Source organism: Dreissena polymorpha, chromosome 8 (assembly GCF_020536995.1).
Source record: "Dreissena polymorpha isolate Duluth1 chromosome 8, UMN_Dpol_1.0, whole genome shotgun sequence".
NCBI lineage: Eukaryota > Metazoa > Mollusca > Bivalvia > Myida > Dreissenidae > Dreissena > Dreissena polymorpha.
This window is the reverse complement of record NC_068362.1, coordinates 96,290,149-96,303,527: the sequence shown is the minus strand read 5'-3', so window position 1 is coordinate 96,303,527 and position 13,379 is coordinate 96,290,149. Positions and strand designations below refer to the sequence as shown.

The following is a 13,379-nucleotide window of genomic DNA, read 5'->3' as shown; positions in this document are numbered from 1 at the left end:
TACATGTCAGAAGTATTATTTCGCTTATTATTTTGTTTAAGCATAACTTACACATTATTTTTTGACGCAAAGAAACTAAATTTTTAAGATAAGTAGAATAAAAAGACCTTTGTGAAAAATAACTATTTCACTTTTAGGCATATTATTGTGACAAACCTTTGAACATATTTGCAAAACATTATGTTTATTTACATTTGTCAACCTTAGATTAATGTGTAGGGAAAAACTCTAATAGGACAACAACGTTAGAGAGTAGCTGGTTGTCTCTCCTGCAAAATCATCATCACCATCATCATCATCATCATCATCATCATCATCATCATCATCATCATCATCATCATCATCATCATCATCATGATCATCATGATCATCATGATCATCATCATCATCATCGTCATCATCGTCGTCATCGTCACCGTCGTCATCGTCATCGTCATCGTCATCATCATCATCATCATCATCATCATCATCATCATCATCATCATCATCATCATCATCATCATCATCATCGATAGCTGGGAGTTGGATTATTGCAACTTTACCGGTTATATACAATGTGCTGAGTTATATTTTGGTTGATAACGCAATCAATTGCATTAAAAATGTGTAAATACAAGGTAAATGTGTAATCAAATAAAATATTAATCATCTAAATCCCTATTAGAGCAACAAAACTTCAACAGACTTATTAGAGGCGTCAAAATAGGGCACTCGAGGGCAAATGATTTTGCACACGATATTGAAAGAAATAATTTCGATCTAATATAATGGGTCTATTAAGAGATTGTTCATTCTTCCTTATTTTGGCCAACAGAAATCAGCTAAGGTTCGTTGACTGGGCACTGTATCAGTCTCTTTTTTGTGTGGAGGCATCGTGACGTCTGTTGTTCAGCATAATTTTATCTTATTCAAACAAACACAGTAAGTAAAGTGCGTGTATGGTTTATGTCACGGTGACTGATCGAAGGTTAAATTAGCCAGCCGTAAACCGTCCGTAGTTAGCTAAAAATAACCCTGTGTTAGGCTATCTTATGACGAGCGTTTAAAACAGCTGTCGGATTCAGATTCCGAAAAATCAGACTGACAATCACTGCATTCTTATGCAATAATAACATATTATACCTCACATAAATTTGTTTCTTCTTTGCGTATATAACCTATAACGGTCCGTTATTTTGAATATTGTCCGGTAAAGATGCTCGCGCATCTAGTACTGTTTCCTTTGTTCACCGGTACATATTATTAATAGTAACTAATAAATTTGATGGAATTTATATTTTGTTATTTATTTTTATTCTATTGGCATTTATCTGCACAAAAATGTTTGGTATAATATAAGAAATAGAAAACCTCACTTCAGGCCCAATGGCAGAATAGTGACCAGCCAGGCAGCCCCAAATGGTATATGAACCTCAGCCTTCGCTCAGCCTTCGATCCTTACATATCTGTCTATATATAAAGGGAATCGACCAGCCTGGGCATGAAGAGATCTTAAACTTAATTACATTTTTACATGTAGTAGTTTTTTTTAATAATGAATCAACGATGAACGCGCTCAATGCGCGCTCAATACTTCCCGCTTAAATATATACCCAAACCTCGAAGTTTTAGTTTAAAATGGATGAAACGAAGCGTTAAATAAATTTCACATTATTTGCATAGAAACGTTTATTTTTTTGTTAGGGTGAATAATGAATCCATTGCTTTAAATATTGTTCAAGCAGTGTATTTTTTGTGGCATAAATGATCGATAGTTTGACATGAGGATTGCAAGGCAATTAAACTGGTTTACATTTTTAGTTCTTGACCAGTAAGTCAATTTTATCATCATAACATCATCACTTTAATCATCATCATTCCCTTCTTTTGTGGAATGCTATGAGTAGCTAATCCATGGAAAGGGACGTTCTTTCACATTTTCCATCCCGTTTTTCTTTTGAAGACCACGTCGGCGACCTCCCTTTATATTTCCTTTAAACACAGTCAAGCCGGCTTTCGACGTTTGACGGTCTCTAGTATGGATTCTTTAGGACCGACAATTGATGCCGTCATGTTCCTGACAAACTCGTTGGTCTTTTGCTCCAGGTTTGAGAAGCGGAGCAGTCTTCGGAGACATGTGTTTTCAAAGGCCTGTATCTTGCGTTCTTTGTCCATGTGGAGCGTCCTAGTCTTGCAGCCTTAAAGTAGGATGGAGACTACGAGGACATGTAGAGCCTGTACTTGTTGGGGAAAGTGGCTGAGCTGCTTGTCCATAATCTGCTCAGTCTAGCCATCGCTGCAGTTACCATGGTGATTCTCATATGGACCTCAGCGGTGCTGGAAGCATCCTTGGAATGCTTGCTCCTAGATACTTGAGGGTGGTCATTTCTTCCAGTTTCTCGCCGTTCAACGGGATGTCTGCACTGGTGTTGCTAGTCACCATGATCTTCGATTTCCACATGCTGACCTCCATATCTAATTCTCCGGATCTTTCTTAGAACTCGTTGGTGAAGTCTTGGAGTTCACTGCTTGCCTAACACACTCGGTTGCTAACTTACTTGAAGTCGATGAAGGCGTGGAAGAGCTCACGTTGGTGTTGCAAGTGTTTCTAAATGATGGCTTAATGATTTCTGCGCCAAGAAACGTTCTCGAGGTCGCCGTGGTGTTATGGATATGGTATCCGCCAACGACCGGGATCACCACCGTGGGTGTGTTCTTAAGATCTCCCTCAAAGACACCAAGTACTGGTTCTAGGCCCAGGAAACGGACTCGAGAGCGTTTATATAAGCCTAAAGCTTTCGATGCAATCGAGCTAAAATAAATAGGTTTAAACTAAACGTTCTCATGTCGCTATCATGGACGGTTTGTGTGGATGCAGCGTGTTGGTCAGTGTAAGTTGGTGGCTTCTGTAGCACTCAAGGAACTCAAGAAGTCTCAGTCGTCAGTCATTGGTGTCTCCTGTACCAAAAATGCCTTCTGTTCCTGACCAGTATGGCCCTTACTTGGCGTTCCAATAGCCTTGGACGATGATGATATCTTTCTTCGAAACATTTACTATGATGCGCTCTTACTCTTCAGAAAACTGTCCAATCCCCTCGTCTTCATAATCTGATGTAATTGCGTAGACTTTAATTATGGAGATGTTGTGAGGTCGCGCTGAGATACGGATAGAGATGAGCCTGCTTCAGAATTGGGTGCCACTGATGACGCTATTGACAACCTTTTTCCTAACGATGACAGCAACCCCGTGGCGATGTTTCGAATCATACCCACGAACCATCTTTTGTTTCCTTTGTCTGTTGAAGTTTCTCCGAAGCCACGCCACCTGACGGCCACCTAACGTCGGATGATGTCCCGGCTGTAGTTCGTGCGTTAACTCGTGGATCTTGCAGTGCTTTTATGTTCCATTTTCCTATATGTGTTCCCTTTCTTCCCAGCTTAATAAATTGATTAGCTCCAGTAGCTTACTTGTCGTATACATCCTGGAGACTGGCAGTGGAGTGCGCGGTTGCTGTTTTTCCGAGCCACGACCGAACGGAATCGGTATTATGCTGTCTTGTCCTCATCTTTGCCTATCTATGGGCTTAAGTAACTCTTACCAGCCCCTCATTTCGTTTTGTTGTGAAACCCCCCTTGTCGGAATAGTATAGTTTTGTTCCTATTAGGGTCTCAGGTGAGCGTCCTAATAACCCTCTTGTATTTTAAATAAAAAAATCGAATTCACCATACCACGGTTCTGTATTTTGTCTATTATCAAATGCATTTAAGAAATCAAAGCCTTATATTTACGTAACCTTCGTCCGCTAACCTACTGAAATAAACATGAAGTTCATTTAATGATATCGTCCCTGATTTTGTACCTGTATACGTTTGAATTATTGCAAAATTCACGGGCTGATTTCCATCTGATACTTTGTAATTGCTTGCTTTGATTATTGTTGTATATTAATTTGGATTTTCTATACGCCGACCACTTTTTCAAAATTGAAAACAAATACATATACAATATGAGCAATAACCCGATTATGCAATGAAATAAAAAAGATGACAAAAATGCAACACATCAAATATAATCTACAAAATACATGTAATAAAATAAAAATTTGTAAATACAACTACAAAAATCACAAAGATTCAAGTATAAGTTTATGAGACAATAGCATAAAATAGTTGCCATTCACTGTCAAATAGTTTTAAATTATTTTATGAAATTTACATGTTTCTCAAAAATTATCATATTCATACTCTGTGTATTTCTTGGCTCTTTCTATGCTTGGAAAGTATTTGTTTCATTTTACACTTGTGTAGGTAAACTTTGTCATATAAATGAAACCAAAAGATTGTCTTGGTAATATTTCATCAATAATTGCTTTAGATTTACACGCACACTTTTTTCATTACAACAAATTGTCCCCATGAACGTTTATCTGTATTTATATTTTACGTAAATAAAGCTCTTTTAGGTTGATTTTGTTTAACAATCTTTGTTAAACCATCTTTTTGACCAGAATATATAAAACCTTTATTTTCATGTTCTTAAATGTGCTTAACATATTTGTACTCTTTTGAATTTAAATAGTTGGAAAATTCTCTCATTAGAATATTAGGGTCAGAGTTTGAATCAGTTTGCGATATGGACCAGAATATGAACAACTCACGAAACATTACGTAAAAAGTCTCATTTGTTCTTAGGTTCCCATTGAAAATAAACATTCGGATGACTATTTTTTGTTGAAACAGCGTTATTGGTGCGGACATCAAATGTCAGCGGCGAATGATTAGATAATGCCGTCAATTTTAAAATCAGTATCGCTTATAAACCTATATTTATCGATGTGATCTGCTCTTCTCCCGTCCAAGTGTGTGTCTCCATTTAAAATACCTTTCATTTCATCATATATTTATAACACATTCGATTATTTAAAATTTCATTAGTATACAAAGAATGAGAAAATACATTTTATGGTGCCATATGTACAATGCATATATATTCATTCGATTCGATACTATAAATAGCTTATCTAATTTAAACAAAACAATGAAATACTTGCTATGTTATACTAATGTGCCACCTTCCAATTAGAGTAAAGATCACAATTTAAATACAAATGAATTGGAATAAAGAAATCAAATGTTCAAATAATCTTTACATGTCCTTAAACGTTGCATACGTTATGATTTGATATCGTCTTTTGGGATATCTTCCAGTGACGTGACATAATTGATTTTTTCGATGACACCTTCCTTGTAGAAGCCTTCCATGGCTTTACTACGGAAGAAATTCTTCAGTCTCTCGATGTCCTTCGTACCCAGAGATCGCTCCACGGTGTGCTGTGACAATGTCTGCCAGGTTATTAGACCCCACAACATAGAGTGATCTTTACGTTCCACGATCACCTGTGGTGCGACCTAGAATAGGATCATAACGAATAAGATTGCAGAAACTGCATACGTCTCTTGTAAGTCCAAATGGCATAACACGTTGAACGAGCTCATCCATAAGTATTTATATGAGATTTGAATAATTGACATACGAACTTTGAGAGGAATAGCATTCGCCATACGTTTACCTTGAAATCCATTTTGTACATGACATACATGCAGTCCACAAACTGTTTGTCGGGCGAGCGTCCGAAGGCGATCATTCCGTACCTGATTTATGAAATAGAACATGAGTTGATAGAGTTTGTTATTATATGCTCAATAATTTACTTCCCTAAAATTTAATGTATGAACATTTTTGTTGTTCCATCACATTATTTTAAGTTTAAGCAAACATTTTACGGAAATTGACATGAATATAAAAATCAAAAGAGTCATAGTTAGCTCTGTGAAATGAAGAGAAAATGTTTTCGTGGGGAAAATTGTCTGAAATATTTCAAGTATGCCGCTTAATCAGAGAACATTTTTAGTTTGTTTTTTAATAATTAGTTGCATTTATTAGGTTTAGAAGAGAAAATGTATGAAGCATGACATTTGAGTCAATAGGAACAAAGTCCCAAACAAACGTTTCATAGCAAATCAGACAATTATGGACTTATTATGGAGGCAGATTATTCTTATGTGTTTGCACGTTCACTTAATGCAAGCTTCTTAGCTACAATGTCTATTTTTACAACTCAACAAGTGTCTGAGATAAAGAACGGACAAAAAATTGGCAATACGTTTAGATTTTTTTTTTTAAGTTATGCGTGTTAGGCTTTATACCCACCCAAAATAGGCGAAACTAAATATGACGTTTGAAATTTTTAATATTCGAGAAATCGTAGTATAAAAAAACATTAATGGACAAAAACTCGTTATTTAGAAAGTTGCTAGAATGGATCGGTTCAAATTAAAAAAAGACAATAAACTTTGCTGAATAACTTAAATCTAATTTCACAAGATAAATGACACTTGTGTATCTCACTCTTTTGAAGTTTTAAGTTTATTGTTCGTATACTTGTCGAAAAAGACGACAGGAAAATGCCTTAATGCCGAATATCATGACGTAAAATCTAATTACAGTACGTCCCTTACAAGTTAGTTGCGTGGGTTAAAAAGAAATATATTGAATTATTAGATCTTCCATAGACAAGAAACAATACCTGGCTTCAGAGTTATCTCCCTTGTTAAATTTCCATTCCATTAACCTGTATTCCCATTCCCCTTCCGCCCACAACACGCCATCCATCTTCTTTCTTGTTTCTGGGGTAATCCCTGCAATGGCGATGCAATGCATTCATCAAGTCCAAATATGCTTACAGTAACTGACACATTGAAGCACAAAGTGATTAATTGTTCCGAAACACTACATAACTCCTTTCTGTTGTACTTCTCAGGAACAAACGAGGTCAAATCGAAACACGTTTGCATAATTCTTTTCATCTTGGATATTAAATAAGACCAGTTGACTCTAAGAACTTACCATTGTTTTAAATGAATTGTCCATTTTTCATTTAAATATAATTTAAGACAACAGGAAAAATTGAAAGAACACTTTTCAATTCGATATACCTTCATATGCATCCATTAGGTGATCCAGGTATCCTTCGATTCTTGAAAACTGAATCTTCGTCGCCTTTACCACCTCGCATGACTCATGCCACTTGTCGAACAATTCGCCCTGCAGCTGCCGCTCAACCTCGGTCGCGTCAAACCTTGAAACCTGAAATATTTGTTTTTATTAAGAATCAGTATTTCATTATTGTCATTATTGAGTTTTTGGTATTTTATTAAGCAAATTTTGTGTCAGACACCATCAGTCAACATTTAGCTTCAGTGAACGTAGCGTTTACCTCCAATGTGCGTTCTATACAGAAGTCTGTTTTGACCATGTGTTTCAAACAGATATTCATCCGACCGACTGACAAATGCAAAGAATTATACATCATTGAATGTTTAAGAAAAGGCATTAGTTAAACTAGTTATGTCTAATCTTGATACAAACATAGTACAACCTTGACATTGTGAAGTCCTCTTTTTACAGCCGCGTCGGCCGAGTTAGCGAATGGATCTACAGCAGCTGCTAGCTGCCCGACAACCGCAGGGTATCCTGGTGCTCCCGGCATCATCGGGGGTACCATTTGACCACTACCTGGTACCCCTTGCATCTGCGGCATCATTTGACCACTTCCTGGTACCCCTTGCATCTGCGGCATCATTTGACCACTTCCTGGTATCCCTATCATCTGCGGCACCATTTGACTACTTCCTGGTGGTCCTTGCATCTGGGGCATCATATGGCCATATGGGTTGTAATAGGGCTGTGCTCCTGGCGGGTAATACATTCCTTGTTGCCCAGGTGGCATCATTGGGGCCTGGTACTGACCTGGCGGCATACAATACGTCTGTCCGGTGTTTGGAGCGGGGTAGCCCCAGGACCCAGGAGGAGCGACCATACCTTGTGCTGCTTGACTTTCGGCCATTGTTACTTGTAAACTGTAATGCCAAATTTGTTATCGATAAGAACCCACATAATATTTTCTGACAAAAGATTTCAAGGAAATAAAGTGTAGATGCTCACTTTTTTCAAATAAAATAAACTAAAATGTCGTTTAACTGTGTGTTCTCCAACTTCATGTTAAATTTAGGTGGACTATTAAAAATGGTAGTTTGTTTTTCAGATAACAAACTCTCCCTTGCTTTCAAACGTAACAATTTTCAAAGAAAACAACGTCAACTAATTTAAGCTAAATTGATTACATTAAATTGTACATATGAACAAAAAATATTCACTATCCATTTTGCAAAGATTGTGTAGATGTTATCCTTTTTTAACGCGTTTATGCGGAATATGATGGATTATACAAAATGGCATATAACATTAACTCAATCATCACAATGTGATATATATAGATGCCTGAAATTTCAAATTACTCATGAAAATGATTTGTTCTAGATGTTTCATTTCCATGTATAAAATAATTGGCTAATTTTAGATATTCAAATCACAGATTAGTTATCGAGATAGGTATGTATATGAAAATTGAAAGAGACGATCGAATGTTTTGTTTTGTCGTAAAAGTATAAATATATAGCGAATATTATTATTTTGACAAGAACCCCTTAAATGTGTACATACCATTGAAAATGAAAAACCCTATTCATTTGCCCTATTATAACGAAGAAACAAATTAATATGTGTTAAGTGGTAACACAAATGTTGATTTATTTGACATTTTCAAATGGCCACCAACAAACAAAAACCAAAACAAACTATGTGTTTCGTATCATGTGTATATGTGTTAACTTAATGAATTTATATAATAAACGAAAACTATTTATTTAATTCCATTTACGTATGTATATCAAAGATATGTAAAAATATTTCTTTGATTTGTCGTTTTCGAATTGATTTTGTTTTATTTTGGAAATCATCTCTTTTGCACTTCTTTTTTGTATAAAATTTCACTCTAGAAAATTTGCAACACACTAATGCTCTGTTCTATTTGACACTCATTTGAGTTGGAGCGGGTGATATGGTGACATCTGATATGGTGACCTAGTTGTTGACTAGACATATTTTTTCGAGACAAATATTAAGACTAAATACCATCGTAGTTCAGGTAAAACTAGAACTCTGTCACAGACTTGACGAATTACCCCACATACCGCATTGGTACAGAATATTTTGCATGTTGTCTTCACAGAAAAAACAGCGGACACCATGCTAAATGTTTAAAACGCACTAAGTAACCCCGTGACCTAGTTTCTGACCCGGCATGACCCATATTCAAACTTGACCTAGACATCATCTAGATACAACTTCTGACCAAGTTTGGCGAAGATCGGATGAAAACTACTTGAATAGGAGAGCGGTCACCATGCTCAATGTTTAAAACACACTAAGTGACCCCGTGACCTAGTTTTTGACCTGCAATGACCCATGTTTGAAGTTGGCCTAGACATCATCTAGATACAACTTCTGACCAAGTTTGGTGAAGCTCGGATGAAAACTACTTGAATGAGAGAGCGGACACCATGCTCAATGTTTACAACGCACTAAGTGACCCCATGACCTAGTTTTTGACCAGGCATGACCCATATTCGAAGTTGACCTGGACATCATCAAAATACAACATCTGACCAAGTTTGGTGAAGATCGGGTGAAAACAACATAAATTAGAGAGCGAACACTTAATATGGACCGACAGACAGACAGACAGACCGACAGACAGACAGACCGACAGACAAGCTCACTCCTATATACCCCCTAAACTTCGTTTTTTGGGGTATAACTAAAGCATAATGTTATCTAATTTAACCTGGTTAACTTTAAATTATCAGCCACATAATCAATCATGACTGCCCACAAAAGCTGAACAAAAAATCAGCCTTGTTTCAATTTCATACAAAAAAAAGTATGCATTTCAACGATGAGATATGTCAATATTCTTACTTTTATAAAAGGTCGCCGGCCAGTTTGAGATGTAACGAGTGCAAAAATATAATGCTATATTCGTAAACGGAAGGTTTCATAATATCTACGAGACGATCTCAAGAGCAATCGGTTTGCCAAATAACCAGAGGTCAGACACATTTTACGAACTGTATACGTTATGTTCCTTTACAAACTTCATCCTTGGTGTTCCGATAAACAAAACTTACAGCAGATAAACCATGCAGTTTCGGATAGAAAGTTAGGTTAGTGCATATTTGTATTATTTTCTTTGACCTTTTACAAATTATGGAATATGATCAGGTATTGCCAATACAATATCAAACGCATACATAATACCTTATCATTTTCTAAAGATGAATGTGCGACCCAAAATTCTTTGTGCGGAAGTTACTTGACGGTGTTAAATCAAACTGTTAAGGAATACGTACATGTGTCCGTTAGTAAATGTTTGATTTAAATCAATAATATTTCTAAACTGCTTAACCCATTCTTTTCAAAATTCATAAGAACCAAAACTCCATTAACGTATAAATGCGTTTTTTGCTATGTCATTAAAGCTTCGTAGAGACCCATTATCATGAAGCCATAAAAGGAATATCGTTCTACTCATAACAAAAGACCCAAAATGTTCGAGGTCGATAACAAGAAATTAACCTTTAGTTTTGCTAGTTCGAACCATCTGTATACTGCAAGTAATTCAATTCATATTTACTGCAGCCAAATTGGCTCTTTTTAAGAACTTGACCAATCAATTGGTCCTGGCAAGATTTCCGTACAGTGTAGGCTTTATAAATAACAAAACCACGGTAAATAGGTCAAGTAAAAACCGAAAAAATGTCAGAATGCTATGGGCTTTAAAAGACTCATGCGTTTTCATTTTTGCACCAATTAAGTGTGATATTTTCATAATTAACAATCACCATGTCGACTTCATGGTGGAAAGGGTTGCACAGACGTGAACAAAATGAATTATAAAATATAAACCAGAATGCTACAAATTAACGGGAGATCAAAACAAAGTTTTGAAAAAAATACAAAATCAATTAAGGTAACGGCGATTACCAATTCCAAACGAAGTGAACTCGCGTTTGGAATAATTATTGTGATACGATGTATGCGATATCGGAAAATCACCCAACCTGCCTTTAAACGTTAACAAGGAATATATATATTGCTCATAATTTTTGCAACATTGATAACAAAAAGTGAAACGATGTAACATACCTTAAATGCTGGTAAGCGTATTCACCGTCTGTGCGAATTTCAATCGAATTGTTTTGTATGTCTGAAACTCTCTCCTAAAACCCTTATATAAATATTTTAAATACTTGTGTTCCCTAGCAAAGTTAACACTTAAATATTTTCAGTTAAATATCGATCGTTTATATAGCAAATGCTACCCACCGTTTAGTGATGACATAATATGCTAAATATATCAGAATGGGAAACCAGTCAAATGTTCGTAACTTTTGAAATAGGTTGGACAAGAAAGTCTTGGATTGCTTACCTGTATAACGTTTCTTGTTGAGTAGATCTCAAATTAAAGCTTTTTGCTAAAGGTTCTTTACAAGCTATACTTATCCAGGGTAGAGGCACTATTTGAAACATCTATTACTACCGATCATTTAGAAATCTAGGTATTGGTGTGCAAAAGAAGAAAACACCTTTCGAGAAACGAAACGTTAAACGACAAGTTTTAACAAAAAGGCACCACCTCAACATACTAAGATTACCATTATATGTTACAAGCCAATTATAATTTTAATCTGCTCAGAATTATTTTCAGATACGTTATTCTGTACAAGTATATACATGTGCACACAGAAGTTTTTAGCGGAATGGAAAGATTAAAACAATCTTTGTAAACCGTCTCTTTACGATTCAACATAACAATATACTGCATATTTTGTGTCTTCTGGCTCCAAAAAGATGTTTTAAGTAAGCTAGCAATACAAATCTACATACAGTTTTTCACCCTGAGGCGTGACCAGTTTTTGTGATGGGACGTGGTACAAGATCAACAAACCGCTGTCTGACATCACAACCCAAATTTCAATTCAATGGGACATTGATTTAATTTACGCACCTGTCAATGTTTAACATTTTAAATATTGACAGGTGCGTAAATTAAACGAACGGAAACACGTATGCATCACAGCAGCAAAACATAAACTAATAAAAATGCAAGTTCGACACAATAAGTATTCTGTAATCGGTTGAGCTAAACATGGTTACCAATGCGAGTAGAAACATAATTATGCAGCGACAGTTATTGATGGGAAGCCAGCGTATATATGTACGATAGTGATAACCGTTTGGAAAAAAATGGGAAGCCAAAAATTATCTGTCCGATAGTCAAGATAGTGGAATTCCAAGTAATTTGGCATATGAATGGGATATCGAACATGATCAACAGTTTGGAATTCCAATATTTACCTAATCATTTCCAAAATGCTTAGACTATTTCGGTCAAATTTTGCCAAAATAAACACATCATGAATGTATAAAATATGTTTATGCCCCTAAAACTTCGATAAGAAGCAGCCTTAAAAGAAACGTCGTTTTACTGATAAACGAACCAAAGGTTCTAGGTCGATAACCTTATACCAGACGGAACTGTAAGCTTCTGAGCATCATTTGTAATGTTTCCGTTACAATTGTAGAAATCAGCCGATATATTATAGAAACAAATCTATTATCAAGTTGTATGATGTTTTGGAGCACATGCGACTTCGAGAGTGTTTAATCAGTTACACTATCAAGCTAAAGTTTACGTCATTTAAATAAAAATTGAAGAACGGACACACGCACGCACGAAAACGTACACCAGAACAATAACTCATCATTTGCCCGAAACAATGAGCATGCTGTGATGGGGTGAGCTAAAATGGTTAACAATCCGAATAGAAACCTAATAATTCAGAAGCAAATGTGTAGGTATTCTATTCGTAAAGACTGAGCATCTTCACACAAAAATATGGGGGAAACAATACTATATGCGATAGTCATTCCACCGTGTGATATCATAAAAAAACTGATCATTTTCAATCGACTTTTTGGAATTCCAAACAATGAGCCTTATGAATGGGATGCCGAAAATGATCTGTACGACTGTCATTCCTCAGTTTGGAATTAAAAAAACACTAATCATTTTAACAAACTGCTAAGACTATAGCGGTCAAATTTCAGGAGAATAAAAACATCATGATCGTTTAAATACGTTTTTTTCATGTCACTGAAACTTCGAATAGACCAATCATTATGCAGCTTTAAAAGGACTGTCGTTTTATTGACAAAAGACCCAAAGGTTCTTTGTCGATAACCTTATACCCGAATTGAACGCTTCCGAGCATCGTGTGTGATGTATCCGTAACAATTTTAGAAATTAGCCGATATATCATGAGATAACATCTTCTTAGCAAGTTGTATGATGGTTGGGAACAGATCTTACTTTGAAATTAAGTTTAACTAAAGCCATATACGGAAAATGGCCCACTCTTTTCATGGCTACTTTTGC

General features: G+C 35.9%; 1 protein-coding gene across 1 annotated transcript; it reads right to left on the bottom strand.

Annotated features, from left to right (window-relative positions):
- Positions 1–4,035: 4,035 nt before the first annotated feature.
- LOC127841507 (uncharacterized) lies at positions 4,036–11,254 on the bottom strand. The gene is made up of 6 exons (XM_052370379.1): positions 11,087–11,254; positions 7,419–7,899; positions 6,976–7,126; positions 6,567–6,678; positions 5,550–5,631; positions 4,036–5,388 (listed from the first exon to the last, which is right to left on the bottom strand). The coding sequence occupies exons 2-6, from the start codon at positions 7,884–7,886 to the stop codon at positions 5,152–5,154; spliced, it is 1,050 nt and encodes a 349-aa protein (XP_052226339.1). The 5' UTR covers positions 7,887–7,899; positions 11,087–11,254; the 3' UTR covers positions 4,036–5,151.
- Between the last annotated feature and the right edge of the window lie 2,125 nt (positions 11,255–13,379).

Excerpts from the sequence above, each read along its gene's own strand:
- LOC127841507 (XM_052370379.1), bottom strand. The coding sequence starts at position 7,886 with ATGGCCGAAAGTCAAGCAGCACAAGGTATGGTCGCTCCTCCTGGGTCC. Across the intron at positions 5,632-6,566 it reads GGAGATAACTCTGAAGCCAG|GTACGGAATGATCGCCTTCG; the intron begins GTATTGTTTCTT and ends TTCATAAATCAG. Across the intron at positions 5,389-5,549 it reads TGTACAAAATGGATTTCAAG|GTCGCACCACAGGTGATCGT; the intron begins GTAAACGTATGG and ends ATCCTATTCTAG.